The following is a 15,484-nucleotide window of genomic DNA, read 5'->3' as shown; positions in this document are numbered from 1 at the left end:
GTTTCTCTGATGAAACTTTTGTCTGTAAATAAATGATTAAAAACCGGGATAGCTGCTACCAGTGACAGTAAATCTTTAATCCTCAATCTGATAGAAGTATGCACTTCATGACTCTCAGCAGTTAACATGGGAGATTCCTGTGTTGCAGATAAACAAGCTGGTCTTTTCATGAGTTTAGTGAGCTATACTGGTAAGTCAGAAATCTGCTTTAAAGCTGTCTTAGATCACCATAAAAATGACAGAGAGCTAGTGTTTGATTTTAATCTACCAGATGAATGAGAAGTTATATTTTTTAACACTTGTATAGATTTTACAAAGTATATGTAAAAAGTAAAATTAGCAGTTTTAGTTAAATTAAGAACTAATTTAAAATATAGGACATGAAAAACTAAGGCAAAAATTTTTTTGGAGAATATTTATTTTCAATTACTTGCCAGGTTTATCCAAGAAACTACCGATTAATGATTTTCTGAGGAGTGTTTTGAACAACGTGTTTTTCTTTGTGTCGTTATATATCTTACAGAAAGACATTTTAAATCTATCCCTTTGATCCATAGACCATTGACACGAATCACTTAAAAACTGATCAAATACAGTGCCTTTATTCTTTAGTTGATGTTGAAACAAGAGCTCAAAAAATGTCTACTTCTCCTGAGAGCATAGGAGATGGTTGACATCTTTTCTCCAGTTTACCTTTATAACTGGCAATATTATGTCACATTCATCTTGTCTACACCAATTCAAAGCCTGAATCACAAAAAGATTTTTCAGATGAGTCAACAGTGTTGGACCAAAAGGGTTGTGAACTAAAGGAGTCAGAAAGGCATAACCTCAGAAATACATTTGAGGACAGAGGATCCATATGCACAATAAGTAAAGCCCAGGAGTCAAGAATGGAAATTCGTTAAAACTAAGGTAACAAATACTCTCATCTTTAGGGCAAGGGACGGGGGAGGTATACATAAGGGAAAGAATATTAAATAACCTGTAGGTCATTTCTCATTAAGTTATATTATGGAAGAGTTTAAAGTGTTTCACATGAATCTCAGTGACAGTTATCAAGAACCCTAAAATTCCTATGATTTAACTGTCATGCAACACTATTTTCTGATTGAAGAAGAGACTTCCTCCGAGAACACTGATATGATACTGAACACATCCCAACCTTCCATATACTTCAGTTTTCTTAAAATACAACGTTCTCATATCAAGAACTCGTACCAGTAGTTCTTAACATTAACTGTCTCTGGAGTGTGAGAGGCCCAGGCTCTGTCCTAGAACTACTCTATCAGAAGCTTATGAGTAGTGTTCAGGGCTGTTTCTTTCAAAAAGTTCCATTAGTGATTCTGAATGTAGAGTGAGGGGAGAACCATGACTTTTTGTAACACACCATCTTGTGGAAGAATGTTGAGACATGATTTAACTGTAACTAATTTATTGGTACTTGAAATGGGGGTATCAAAGTGTTATTCTAATAGTATTTGTGTATTTTTTAGAATGGTTTTTAATGTCTTGGCAAACCATAAGGTAACTGATCATTTGCCAATTTAATATACATTTAAAATGAAAATTTAACCACATTTTTGTGTGTGCCCAAAGCCTCATCTTACGGATTCCATAAAGTATGTCTACTTTAAAGGGCAACCAAGAATGCAACAATTTTTACTGTAAACCTCTTTTAAGTATGACAACTTGGATGGACTAAGTTTCTATTTGAAAAATCTCTTCACCTCCAACTATTATTAAAGGTAATTATGCATGTTTATTCTCTTCTAGGTATGTGTGTATATATACACCTATATATTATACATATTCTCAAGAGAACTCCACTATAATATAGCAAAAAATATGCAAAACAAATATGAGCAGTTGTACATGTAGTTGTTAAGCAGTTTAAATTTTATTGACCTCGAGTTTTTAAAAAAAGTTAAATTTAAGGTCACACACCTCTAAATTTGATATACTATATACAGATCGTGCAGAATATGACTATGAAGAGATACAAATTAGTCCATGCCCAAAAAGATTTACTAGAATACAGAATCATTTTCATAAATACATATAAAATTCTTCTCAAGATAGAAGGGGGATTGGCTGTCCAGGTTTTCTGAGACACTTTTCAAAGTGATTCAAGGCACAAAATGTACACTACTGTGAATACACACATATTCCAGACTTTGTGCCTCTAAATACAGCCCATTAAAGATCTGGCTTCATGACTTAAAAAACTAAAGGTACTGAAATGAGATTCTTCTTCTTAGCTGGAAACCCACAGGACCTATAAACATCATATAGATAATTACTCCAAAATATGGAGATACAAATACAAGCACTTTATTTTAAAAAGCAAACACAAAAGATAGATGTGAACTCAAAAGTGTTTAAATGCTTCCATTTGGATAATTCAATTAAGAACCTATACAAGTTTGTTCCCAGAAGCTAATGCATCACTAGTCTCTACTATGGGAAATGAATTCTAAAAATTAACATGGTTTTCAGTAATTCAAATTTCACTATTTATATAAAAACTTTAGAGAGACCAGTAATATCCAATAGCTTCAAAAGATAAGCTAGACTCTTTGATGTAATCAACTTTACCAGCTTTTGTCCAGGTCTGTTTAATATATACATAAGGAAAATACTCTATAATTTCTTATAAAATAGCAAGTAAGGAGTAGATGTAGGAGATGTAGAAGGAGAAAGAGAATTCAGAAAGTCCTTCTCTTCAGTAACTTTCACTTCAGAATCATCAAAAAGTAACCACTTTCCCTCATACTCCTTTAAACTTTGCACTACATATGAAATTTTGTTCTCAAATCCACTAAAGTTAAGGCCTGTTTGGTCACTGGATTCCTTGTTTGTATCAACTTCATGAGTCCCATTAGTACTGTTAGTCTCAGAATTTCTGTTTTCAGCAAATGCTGTATTGGCAACTTTATCAGGATTAGATGCTTTGTTGTATAGCTCATAATCTGCTTTGCTCTTTTGTCCTCCAAGAAGTCCAATAGCTTCTACATTTTTTTTGTTCAGAACTTTGCTTGGCTGTGTATTTCCACTGACTCTAATTGACATTTCATCATAATTTTCAACCACATCCCTTGCTTCCTCCTCATTCAATGGTTCTGGTTTACCTATTTCACACATTTGGTCAATCACAAAATTTCCCTTATCTAGTTCTAAACTGTTAAGGTCAGTGACTTTAACAGAAGCAGTGTAATGCCCACTACTGATGGTAATGCCACTGTGCATCACAACTGCAAATAACCCATAGCTGTCGTTGGTTGGCTTTGTGCTCCATTCTTCTAGTGACAGTTTAAGAGGTGTCAGTAAAGGAGTGTTGATCTTGGAAAGTCCACCACCATAGCAATCAAACCTTTGGAAGGAAAAAAAAAAAGTTTTCTGCAATTCCACTTTACACATTCAGTTTTACATCCAAATGTGAAACCAAGTAGAAGTCTGAATGAATCCTTAATGTTTGTGCACACAAGAAATACTAAAATACGTGCTAATATTCAGCAGTTTCTATGAAGAACATATGGCATGCTCCCTTTTATTTACTTTCCTAATTTTTTAAAAGTTAATGTTTATTTATGAGATAGCACCAGAGGGAGGGGCAGAGAGAGAGGGAGACAGATTCCCTGTCAACATGGGGCTCAAACTCACAAACTGTGAGCTCAGGACCTAAGGCAAAATCAAGAGTCGGATGCATAACTTACCCGACTGGGCCACCAAGGTGCCCCTTTAACTTTCCTAATTTTGTACAATGAGAAAGCCAGTGTTTTAAATGCCATTTAACTTCAAAATCTTTAGTGAGTAATTTTAATGTGACAGCCATCTCTACCAAGATTTGGGGAACAAAAATAAACAGCAAAGAAAAAAATCCACTGAAAGAAAACACTGTATGTCTTCTTCTGTAATAATAAAGTGTGTAGAGAGCTACTGGAGGCTCCCGTGCTAACTTCGAACAATTCATTAATATGGGACGGAATAAAATCTACAATGACATGTATACATGTCACAAAGATACTTGAATTTTCAACAGAAGAATCAAAATTCTTCAAAGACTAGTTTGATTCTTGGCTTACCTTAAATATAATTTTGCCTTTTTCACCCCTCAAAAAACCTTGATGTATACAAGATCTGTTTCCTGCTTTAATCACTTCAACTTGAAACTGTATCTAGTAAGGAACGAAGATTAAAAGATGTGGGAAGAACCCTAGACTATGCATTCATACCAAAAGGATTTATATTGATGCATTTTTGCAAGTAAACTTAATAACAAACTTTTCTAAGGTTATCTTTATATTATGCTATTACACTATTTTGTTACTATTATAGTATTTTGAACAAAACTTATAGCAGCTCATTTTTTTTCATATAGCTTTTATTTATAATACTCACTCCAAGCCACTAGCAGCAAAGCACTTCAAATGAATAGTTATAACTTCAGGCATTTTGTCAAACAAAAGACTTCGTTCGGCTTCAGTATAATGATGGCAATTTTCACAGAAATATTTATCTTCTCCTACAATCCTCTCCACTGAAGCAAACTGTGAAATTGCCCATCTCAGGGTCTTCATTTCTGTTTTTGGCTCTGGAGAAACTACATAAGAGAATCCTTTCACTCACAAATGAAAAACCTCTCAGACATTTAAAAATTAAACAAGTTCCATGTTCAAAATTAGCATGCCATTTCATTTGACTAATCCTTCCCAAACAATAAAGACATTTTAGTTTCAGAAACTTAAGTTTATCATCCTCAACAGGACACATATCTTTTAAATATTTATACTTGGCTGGCCAAGTACAAAGTATTTAGGTGACAGGGCCAGCAAAATGATAACCTAGTCTCTGATTCAATGTTAAGACAGACTTTTTAGTTTACACTTTAATGGCTAACTTCCGATATCTGAACAAGCCAGTCTCATGATCACTTCCCATAATGTTTCCCTACTTCTTGTCCTTTTATACTAGACAAAACACTGGCTCAAATATTGTGAACAAAAATATCCTCTGTAGCTCTAAGGCTGAGATACCTAAAACTTAATAAAGCATTTCACTTCCCATTATAACATACTCTACACATCAAAATAAAGATACCATAATCTTCTAAATGTTAATTATTAACAAGTGAATCTATATGAGCAGAAAGATTTTATTATACCAGAGACACTACTTTTTTTCCCAGTAATTATACAAGCTATTATTAGACTGTATTTTGTTGAAGAAAACTACTTATTCCATCATCCATACAAGACTCCAATTTTGCTTACTTTCAGAACTCTCCTCTACTTTGGAAAGCTCATCTTCTTGTACTGGCACACTGATGTCCTGAAAATCTTCTCTTCTTTCTGTTAAACTTTCACATTCTAAGCAACGAGTCCTTAATACCAGCTGACCTTGAAATAATTTCTCTACTAGCTCAAAACCAATTTGCTCTGCACCTAAAACAAAAATAGGAAAAATTCTCAGCTCAGCGTAGCCCAAATAACCAATATTGTTTCAAGTGTATCATGAATAAAAAGCTGACTTTTAGATCTAAACTTGCTTATTAACATTAAGAGGTGTCTTATTCATGATACATAAATTCCCTGTAAAGATCGTTTTGAAGATGAATTACTGTGGTCTCTAAAAAAAAAGTCACAATTTTGTCACCTTAAGTCCCTTCCCAAAGAAACTCCTATAGAAACAACCCCAAAATAAGTACGACACTTTTGGTAAAAACCATTAACCACATCAATACTACACATTTTCCCTGAGAGTTGGACACAATTAGGTAGCTATCCAGTTCAACTACAGTAGAACTACTTAGTTCTCTAAAATTGTATTTCATTAAATGCAATTTCTTTCATGAGTTTATTGTCTAGTACTACAGAGGGGGTAAAATAATTCTTTCCATTAAAATGTATGGAATTCCCCTCGTTTATAAACCATAAATTAACATTACCTTAAGATTAGTGAGATTTATACACACACATCTGAGCACAGTGGTTAAAACACCACACAGTTCACAGTGTTAAAATTTTCTTACAACTTGAACCACATTTATCTTGTACATGTATCTAAGAGAACACTGCAGTTCTGCAGCTGTTAATCCTACCTATTAATGTCTAAGAATAAATTATACTGACCTTTGTTTATGGGCTTAACTTCATTAACATTAACGGACTTAACATTATTCCCTGGAGATTCAAGTTCACAACCATTAGTTGTGCTTTCATTTTCACACTTCCCCAAGTCCTCTTCAAGATCATATTCATTTTCTTTCGACTGTCCTTTGGATCCCTGGTTTGTTGTTATTTTCCCCAGACTACAGAATTTAGAAAGAATGCTGGGTTGCTTAGTTGCAGGCTTTAACCAATTTATTTTAACTCTTGATTTCTTTTGTGAGGGTCTTGAACTTTCATTTTCAGAAACATACTTGGGGATTATTTTAGAAGGAATCTCTAATGTATCACCTGTAGCTTTCCTTTTTGATCTGGTTTGTCTCTGGTTCTCTTCCAGTGACTGGTGTTCCTTAGAGGCTTTAATTTTTTTCTTTATGTTACCAAATTCAATGTCATTTTTTCTTTTCCCATTTCCTTTTGTGAGTTTTTCTTTATAGTCTTCAGAATGCCTCATACTGTCCATCTCTGTGGTGTTAATACCACTCATTTCCTCCTTCTGATGAGATTTTTCTTCTACCTTAGTAGATAATTCTACCACATTTTTTACTTCTTCTTTTTTTAGGAGTTGGCATGTTTCTTGAATGTTTCCCAAAATACACTGTAATACTTCCTGTGCATCATGCTGTAGATATCCTTCATACATAGGGTTGAGTTCCCTATAAATAAAAATTTCCATTTCATCTATTCTAGTTTTCAAGATAGAATATAAAAAACACATCCTTTCTATAGAGAAATTAATTCATTTACAGGGGTATCAAATTATTTTAAAAACCTGAAAACATTTATTCAACTAATTTGAAACTTCTTACCTAAACTTGTAATTAAAAATAAAAACAAATTTTACCTCATATTCATTATCACAAATACTAGTAACAGCTAGCATTTGTATAGTTTACCATGTACCAGGGTTTATTCAAGATACTTTTTATATTAGATGTAGAACATAATTCTCACAATTACCCTATAAGGTAAGTACTGTATCACCATGATTTTACAGATAAGGTAGCTTGCCCAAGGTCAAAGAGATGCAAAGCCAGGACTCAAACCTGCTGTTGGCCACCATGCTATACTGCCCATTAACAAACGTATAACAATTACACCTAGGTCTATTTTTTTTTTTTACTGTTAAGTAATCTCTACACCCAATGTGGGGCTTGAACTTACAACTCTGAGATCGAGTCACGTGCTCTACCAACTAAGCCAGGCACCCCTCACCTAGGTCTATTCTTTAAAAAGTTATTTAGTTTTAAGATTTACCCTGTAACATTAGGTAAGGCTATTTATATATTGGATAATGTTTCATTTAAGACAATACAAAAAAAATCTAATCCAGTGAACTAATAGTTACGCAAACACATACAAGAAAACTGGAATATTTGGCATTTATAGTTCTTATGCATAATATATTTTGACTAAAAACCTACAATTCCTAATCTGAAATCTCTTAGGACCAAATCTGAGAATTCACTAATTTTCAGATTAAAAAAATACATATGGCATGTAATAAATTTATTTTAACCCAAGGGGCAGTATCCCATAATTAAACATATTACTATTCCTATTTAAAAATGTGTGAGTATTCACATTATAAATAAAAATGAACAAAGACTATTAATAGCCTCATACCAATTCACATCTAATGAATTTAGTACCAAACTTACAAAAAGATTTCTAATTTCCAGAGCCTCTGGGATACCAGTGAGTATAGGATCTGTAGTTTCTATTTTCCTGGCCCTTCACTCCCCCTATTTATTCCCATATCACTCTCCCCCAAAGAAAGCAGTAAGCTACTAAGTTGGAATCCTAAAATTACAGGCACAATACCTGAGTGTGTTAAGCAGTCGCCTTGGCTGAGTAGCAAGTTCATCAGTGTATTTCTCTGGATTTAAGAGAAAGCTAGCCTGAAGCTGTTCAACTGAAATGATCAAGGACTGTAAACTGCATATGAGTTCATAACTTGCCAAAGAATCTTCTTTACAATTTCCCTGTCAAGAAAGAAACACACAAACCATTATTTTTATTTATGAACAAATTAAGTACCTTCCCCTTTTCTTGTGTTTCACTAGACAATACTAGCTTTGCTAAATTTAATTTCATTCTAACACTAATTCTATAGAGATATACAAACTTTAAACAATTTTGAGTTTTTGATTATTTTCAATTACAGGGAAGATAATGGTTTTCTGACTGTGTAAATCAAAGGTTGTGAGTGAATTTGAAAACACAATACATAAATAACAGGAGATACAAGGGCATGATAAACTGTGACTGTGATATACAATGTTTATTGGTAAGCAATAAATTAGAGGGCAAGAGAAGACACTGTAAAAGATGACAACCTAGTTAGCTAACCTACAAGAATGGAAAAATTGCCTTTCTTAAAAACACAGGATACTAAGAAATTCCATTTCAGAGAACTAGTCTGTTATCCTCCTCCCAAATCCTGTGTTTCTATTACTTTTTAATTTCTAAGCAAGTTAATTTCCATTACTTTACTTTTTATATATTTTCTGTTCTTTTATTTTTACCTTATCTTTTTTTTTTAATTTTTTTTTTTTCAACGTTTATTTATTTTTGGGACAGAGAGAGACGGAGCATGAACGGGGGAGGGGCAGAGAGAGAGGGAGACACAGAATCGGAAACAGGTTCCAGGCTCTGAGCCATCAGCCTGACGCGGGGCTCGAACTCACGGACCGCGAGATCGTGACCTGGCTGAAGTCGGACGCTCAACCGACTGCGCCACCCAGGCGCCCCTTACCTTATCTTTTTGATTGGCTTCATCTTTCAGGGCTTCTTTCTTCCTTGAAATAATGTTAAATAAGTGCTTCACTCCAGATTTAAAACCAGGACAAAAATATAATACCTATAAAAAGTAAGACTGTCTGAGTGTTTACTGAACAAACAATGTAACTAAAACCATTAAAGTACTATGTTTTTTGTAGAGCATTTTAAAAATTTTTTCAAAATTTTTATTTGAGAGAGAGTGTGCGAAAAGGGGAAGGAGGGACAGAAGGAAACATAGAATCTGAGCTGTCAGCACAGACCCCGATGTGGGGCTTGAACTCAAGAACCGCAAGATCATGACCTGACCCAAAGTCAGACAACTGACTGAGCCACCCAGGCACCCCTGTAGAGCATTTTTAAATGTGCATTAGTTAAAATTCTGAAATTAATACTGTGTCAAAAATTGTTTTGTATTTCATCATAGTAGCTCACTGTCTTCCCTCACTGGCAGCAAAGCAGTGAGCCCGGGCACATATTGCTAGGACGCAGGGTTCTAAGAGTACAATATAAAACAGAGTTCCAAAGGTTAAAATACACATCACCACAGTACTAGGAATAAGGCAGAAAAACCAAGAATTTGTCATCTTCCAGTTAACCAATGTCAATTCAATTTTGCTAGCCCAATTTTATTTATTACTTTCTCCTACCCCAAAGGAAGCTGGTAACATGCAATTTAGAATCATTACTTTAGTCCATTCTAGTTCATTTACAGTCAAAGGCAAAGACCATATGGACAATTAAAATACTCCACTCTGAAATTCTCAAACATTAAATGTTACATCATGCTTTGCCTACTAAAGCTTTATTATATAGCAAAATCCTCAACTTACCTGAAGTATACTGTTAAGATAACAAGTATTGCCGAGATTATTCAGTCCCACAAATGGTAACAAGTTTTCTTTCTTCTCACAGTTTATAGGTGAGGACTGTGCTGCAGGAACAACTTGATCACTATAAAATATAAGCAGAGAGAGGTATTATGAAGTATAGTATCTTAAAGAAACAAAGTGGAACGAACACTTCCTTAGATATAGTCTTTTCCCAAAAATTGTATGAACTGAGATACGGATTTTATTCAGGTGACACTTTTCTAAGAAATCTATACAGGTGCAAAAATTGCTACATACTCAGAATAAAAGTTTTATAAACACTTTAAAACCATTATACACAACAAGCCTCAATTCCATCCTGAGCTATTAATCCCATTTTAGAGAGTAGAAAATTGAGGGACTGGTACTGTGATGAGTTAAACCTACATAATTTTTAAAAGCAGTCTAACTCTGAACAGAAACCTGGAAATAAGCTATGACAATATCTAGGAGAGGATGCACCACCTAAGAGGTCAGGTTCTGGTAAAAGGAAAGAGTAGATAAAAAGAATTACACAGTTGTCCTTCACTTTAAAACGAATTGTTCAAGTTATTCTTTTACCTTATTTTAACAAATAGTAGGTCCTCACAGAATTTTTATTTTATAGCAGCTAGCTACTACCCTGGCACCTCAAAGTGTTTATAGGCATGAATGCTGGTAAACATAAGGTTCACATCTCCTAAACTGATTACTGGGAAATATTAGGAAATTACACATGGGACCAAACCCATTTTAGTCATATAGCAGTGTACCTATTTGTTGAATAGCGAGCTAGTATAGACTCTAATTACAACAACTATATGTAAGTATTCCATTTTGTTCAGATTTCAATCACTAAAGGATTTGCACCAAAAGATTTATTTTTATCTTACTGGCAACTACATACCAATAGGTTTGATAATTCATACACTAGGTTGTCAGGTCTTCTGAACCAAAAAAAAAAAAAAAAAACCCAAAATCACGTTATTTCTTTACCCTTACACAGAATGCGTTACATTACAAATAAGTTTAAATTGAAAAATAATTTTAGCCAACACATATTTCTCCAAGTCAATCTAACTGGCTGACCATCAATGTAAACAGGTTAACATTATGGATGTGATCCTGTGCTGAGCCAGCCAGTTTTGCGGCTTCTAAATTTTTTAACATTTATTTTTGAGAGACAGAGACGGAGCATGAATGGGGAAGGAGCAGAGAGAGAGGGAGACACAGCATCCAAAGCAGGCTCCAGGCTCTGAGCTGTCAGCACAGAGCCCGACACACGGGGCTCGAGCTCGTGCACTATGCACCATGCACTGTGAGATCATGACCTGAGCCGAAGTCGGATGCCTAACCGACTGAGCCACCCAGGCGCCCCCCCCCGCCCCCCCCTTTTTTTGACGATTATTTACAGTTTTGCTGTTTCTACTATACACTGCTAGGTTTGTCTCACTGCTGTGTGTTTTTGCCTCCATAGACTATCAGATCAGAATGGAGGTATCAAAGTTCACTCCTTCTTCACTGATACGGAATTTTAAAAGTACCGAAATATACTTAAGATACATACATTTCAGATCCTCTATATTCAGAAGCCTTTTCTTCATTTTCTTGAGAATCTGTGAAATCCAAGGCTCTCTTAGTTTCCTTTTTCTGAAAAAACTTCAAGGAAAGTCTATTTTTTTTGGATGGGCTACCTTTTGAAAGCCCATGACTTTCACTAGGTATGACACCAGGCATTTTCTCTTCAAATCCCAAGGAGTTGACAAGAATTAACTTATACAAGGATGTTGTAATCACCAATCATATCTGTTAATCACAGAAAAGGTTTCATTATTTTCAATTATCAGCTGTAGGCAGTAAGATCATTAAATTTTGAAAATTTACCAAGGAATGGTACCAATTAGATCTTCACATTTGAAAACCCAATGCTTGATCAATAACAGGCATTCAATGTTTATTGCTTAAACGAAGGAGCTTGTCATTTGTTCTTAGCTTTCTTAAACAAAAATATCAGATACTGAACTTTTATTATTTATTAGCCTATGAGATTAAGGGTCACACCACAAAATACCCCCATTTGAGTAGACCTACGGTAAAGCAGTATTGACTAAGAAGTTAATTTTTATTTTAATTTATTCATTCGGAAAACATTGAGCAACAACCATCTCTAATTCTAAAGCACGAGGTAAAAAAGAAAGGGATGAATGGGAAATTAAGAGTGCTGGAAGTGAAGGAGTCCTCCCTCCAAAGCCTTTTCTAGTTATTAATATGAATACATGAAATAGTCTCTAAAAAAGCTTATATAAAATGTAACTTGCACAAGTCACTATGTTGTACACCAGAAACTAATGTAACATTGTGTCAACTATACTCCAATAAAAAAATATAATTTGGATACAAGCAAAGGCATAGATCTGATTTTCAATTATACCTAAACTTTTGAGTGAAAAGCAATAAAAGATGCAAAGTTGAGAAAATGGTGCAAAGAACTGCTGCACTTTGTGCCACCAAACTGTTACTGACTAGACACAATATACTGATTTTCCAAAACTTCTTTTAAACTATAAATTTTGTTAAATGCTCCCTTGAGTAGAAAAAAAGATTTACGTTTTTTAAACTTTTTTCACTGTTAAAACTTTTGGATGAAAACCCCCCCAGCAGTATTTGTGGTATTTATTTTATACACACGTCCTATTTTCTTAAGATATCGGGGGGAGGGGGGAGGGAATTATCTGGGGTATTAGAGTACAAAACCTCAGCAATGATTTCAATACAGACACAGTAATAGGATGAACAGAGAAACTAACAAAATTCAAACTCCATCTTTACTAACAAGCATTTCACTCCACTATCTCTGATCTGGGAATTCGCAACATTGAACTCGGTTGTGAAACCACACTTTTGAGACTCAACTCAGGAGTAACTGCAAAGTTGACCAATTTCCCCCTCCCCCTCCCCAACTCAATTTACCCTTCTAGCCACTTATTGCTACCGATGGAAAGCTATCACGAACGATAAACCAGTCTACGCGAAGTTGTCAGGGATCTCTAAGCATTAACGATTCTCGTAAAAGATTTTTCTTGGGAGCCAATTCTTATAAATGATGTAAAGTGGATTCTCTAAGACACAGAGTAGTAACCGGACTTAAATAAGCAGAAGAAAAAACGACCAAGCAGTTGAAATAACGGATAGATCCTAAGCAATTAAACCCTCCTGGCTCCCTCAAATCACTAACCATTTAACGTTGCTGAAAATACCACATTTTTACCAGATGCCGTATCTTACACCATTTCTTACTCCTGGCTTTATTACTGGAAAAACTAAAACGTTTCTCCTAGAAGTCTAAATCAAATGTCACAGAAAACACAATAAATCGAACATTAGATACTCTTGAACAAATGACAATATGAACATTCAGTCCCACTAGTTTCAAGTTCTTCCCTTTATAAGACGACAGGACTCAATGCCAGTTTTTCACGAAAAACGTAAAACAAGGATAACATCCTCGACAAAGGCTTAAAAACACGTGGCTTTCTAAATACTTATGGAAAAATTAAGTTACAGTGCGCGATAAAATTTAGCAATTCCCGACACCGGACAACATGCTCTCCCTACGCCGCACCTCTAGGAACGAAAAGTGAAAAGGCGAGGCTGTGCTGCCATCCGTGCCGGTCAGACACAGCCCTGGGTCCTGCGGGAGGCTGGCCGGTGGCGACTCCGGCCCGCACCGCAGCTCCGGGACCCTCGCCCGCGGAATTGGCCTATTGACGCCCAGCCCGCACCTGCCTCCCCGTGTCCCCGCGGCGACAGGAGGGGCGCCCCTCCCTGCCACCGGTGCCCAGAGGGCTCGACTGGCAGCTCCGCAAGGGCGCAGCAGCGAAGCGGTCCCGGCGTCTCCCCCCCACCCCCCCGCGGATCCGACGCCGGGGTCCTAGGGCGACCCCCTTGGGGGCCGGCCGAACTTGTCTCGGCGCCCAGGCACCGGCCTCTCCTCCCCAGGCCCTCCTTACCTGGTCATGGCCCAAAGCACGGTCCGCGGCGGTGACGCCCCGAGTCCAGCCGGGATGTATGTGGGTGCGACAGGTGAGCCCCTGCCCCGAGCCCGCGGGGGCCCCGACCCAAGGGAAAGCTGCCCGGATTGCCCTCCCCGCAGGGGAGTGACCATTCGCTCTCAAGAGCGGGAACCCGGGCTGCCGCTCGGTCCTGCCCTGCGCCGGCACCAACTACATCCCCGGAGCGGCGCCCGCCCCCGCCCTCCCCCGCCCCGGGATGGCGAGGCGCGCCAGAAGTAGTCCCGCTCGCCAAGCGCCTGAACCGCTAGGGTCTTTCCCACTCCACCACCGAGGGGAACTTGGCGCGTTTTCCTCAGTCTCAGGACCCCCGTGTTTTAGCCTCCGCCCGCGCCAGCACTGCGATTGGAGGTGGCGTCCTTCGAAAGTGCCGGTTCTAGTCTCCACGCTGCAGGGACGCGAAAGGCAAGAGCCGCCTCGCGACCGCCACTCGCCCCCCTGCCACGCACGGGGTCCGGAACCAGCTGGAACGGTAGTTTTCCCAAGATCCTAACGGGTTCTGCAGTTTCAAACAGCGCAGGCAGCGTCAGGGGCAGCTCGCGCGGGTCCTCGCTGAGGGCGCGCGCTAGGTGCTGGAGGCCTGGCTGGCGGGCTCGAGCCTCACACCCTTTTTTTTTTTTTTTTTTTTTTTTTTTTAACCATTCGTGCGCGCGAGTTGAGGAAAGGCGTACGGGTCGGGAGACGGGACAGAGAGAAGATGGGACGGACTCCTTCCTCGGGAAGACGACGCTAGGTGCTCAAATCCACCAATCTGCGATGAGCAATCCCCCAAACCTTGTCCCCCACCACCACGCTGAAGGAGCCAATCAGAAGTACCTAGACAAAAGCAAGTGGGTGGGCGGAGGAAGTCTAGCCAATACCAAAAAGAAGACAGGAGGACTCCACCAATCATTGCTGGATATGCAGAGTACCCTTCAGGAGCGGTCCACTCCTTCCGCTCTCATTGGCGTTCGAGTGCGCGCTTTCGCAGCCGACTGTTAAATCTCGCTCCGCGTTTTGTGAATCCTTGACGGTGGGACGCCTCCGCGGGTGCGGTTTCCGGAGTGAGGCCCTCACAATAAGTCCCGCCCCCCCTTTCTTGCGTACACATTCGGGCGGGGTTACTAGGGAGACTAGTTTCGGAAAATGGCTGACGGGTGTGCTTGGTGCTCGGTGCCTGGGCTTTCTGATCGGAATCGCAGCCCCAGCCCCGGGACCATCCAATAGAAACCAGCGCTGTCGTGGATAACAGCGTATTCTCAACCGTATACGGTAGCGCTGAGGCTCCTTCCTCAGCCCTTCCACGCCTCATTTTCTCCCGTTTACTCCTTTCTCTTCCCGGCCAGACAAGGAAACGAAAAGAGCACTTTAAGGCCCAGCTCCGGCTGCGGGTGCTGGAAAGTGTTTTTGCGCGAGCCCTTACTTGGGGCTCAAATGCGGCGAGCCAGGCCTTACCTGATTTTTGCTTCCTTTCGTTAGTATGCTTACCTTAGTGAGGTGACCTCGCAAAGCAAGTTAAGCAGGATAAGTTCAGTTCAAATGCATTTAATCAAGTTTGTTTTTAGGTGCCTACCAAGTTGCAAGGCATTTTTCAAGGCGCTAGGGACACGGCGTGAATGAAATGCATTCCCTGCTC

The 15,484-nt window shown here is 38.3% G+C and overlaps 1 protein-coding gene across 2 annotated transcripts; it reads right to left on the bottom strand.

Annotated features, from left to right (window-relative positions):
* Window positions 1–409: 409 nt before the first annotated feature.
* On the bottom strand, window positions 410–14,266 carry USP1 (ubiquitin specific peptidase 1). Of its 2 annotated transcripts, none has more exons than XM_030324344.1 (9): window positions 13,810–14,266; window positions 11,367–11,605; window positions 9,782–9,902; window positions 8,926–9,030; window positions 7,992–8,152; window positions 6,132–6,823; window positions 5,274–5,444; window positions 4,402–4,603; window positions 410–3,373 (listed from the first exon to the last, which is right to left on the bottom strand). In XM_030324344.1, the coding sequence occupies exons 2-9, from the start codon at window positions 11,534–11,536 to the stop codon at window positions 2,644–2,646; spliced, it is 2,352 nt and encodes a 783-aa protein (XP_030180204.1). In that variant the 5' UTR covers window positions 11,537–11,605; window positions 13,810–14,266; the 3' UTR covers window positions 410–2,643. The 2 variants fall into 2 exon arrangements, with proteins under 2 accessions (XP_030180204.1, XP_030180205.1); XM_030324345.1 differs by having other exon boundaries at window positions 6,459–6,823.
* Window positions 14,267–15,484: the final 1,218 nt, after the last annotated feature.

The sequence above is a fragment of the Lynx canadensis genome, chromosome C1, assembly GCF_007474595.2.
Source record: "Lynx canadensis isolate LIC74 chromosome C1, mLynCan4.pri.v2, whole genome shotgun sequence".
Lineage (NCBI taxonomy): Eukaryota > Metazoa > Chordata > Mammalia > Carnivora > Felidae > Lynx > Lynx canadensis.
Note: the sequence above shows the minus strand (reverse complement) of the source record. Positions and strands in the feature narration are given on the sequence as shown.

Bases quoted from the DNA above. Each gene is read 5' to 3' on its own strand.
- USP1 (XM_030324344.1), bottom strand. From the start codon at position 11,536: ATGCCTGGTGTCATACCTAGTGAAAGTCATGGGCTTTCAAAAGGTAGC. The intron at 8,153-8,925 runs GTAAGGGGCGCC...CTTTCTTGACAG, and splicing joins AAGCCAATCAAAAAGATAAG to GGAAATTGTAAAGAAGATTC. The intron at 4,604-5,273 runs GTAAGCAAAATT...TCTCTTATGTAG, and splicing joins AGTAGAGGAGAGTTCTGAAA to TTTCTCCAGAGCCAAAAACA.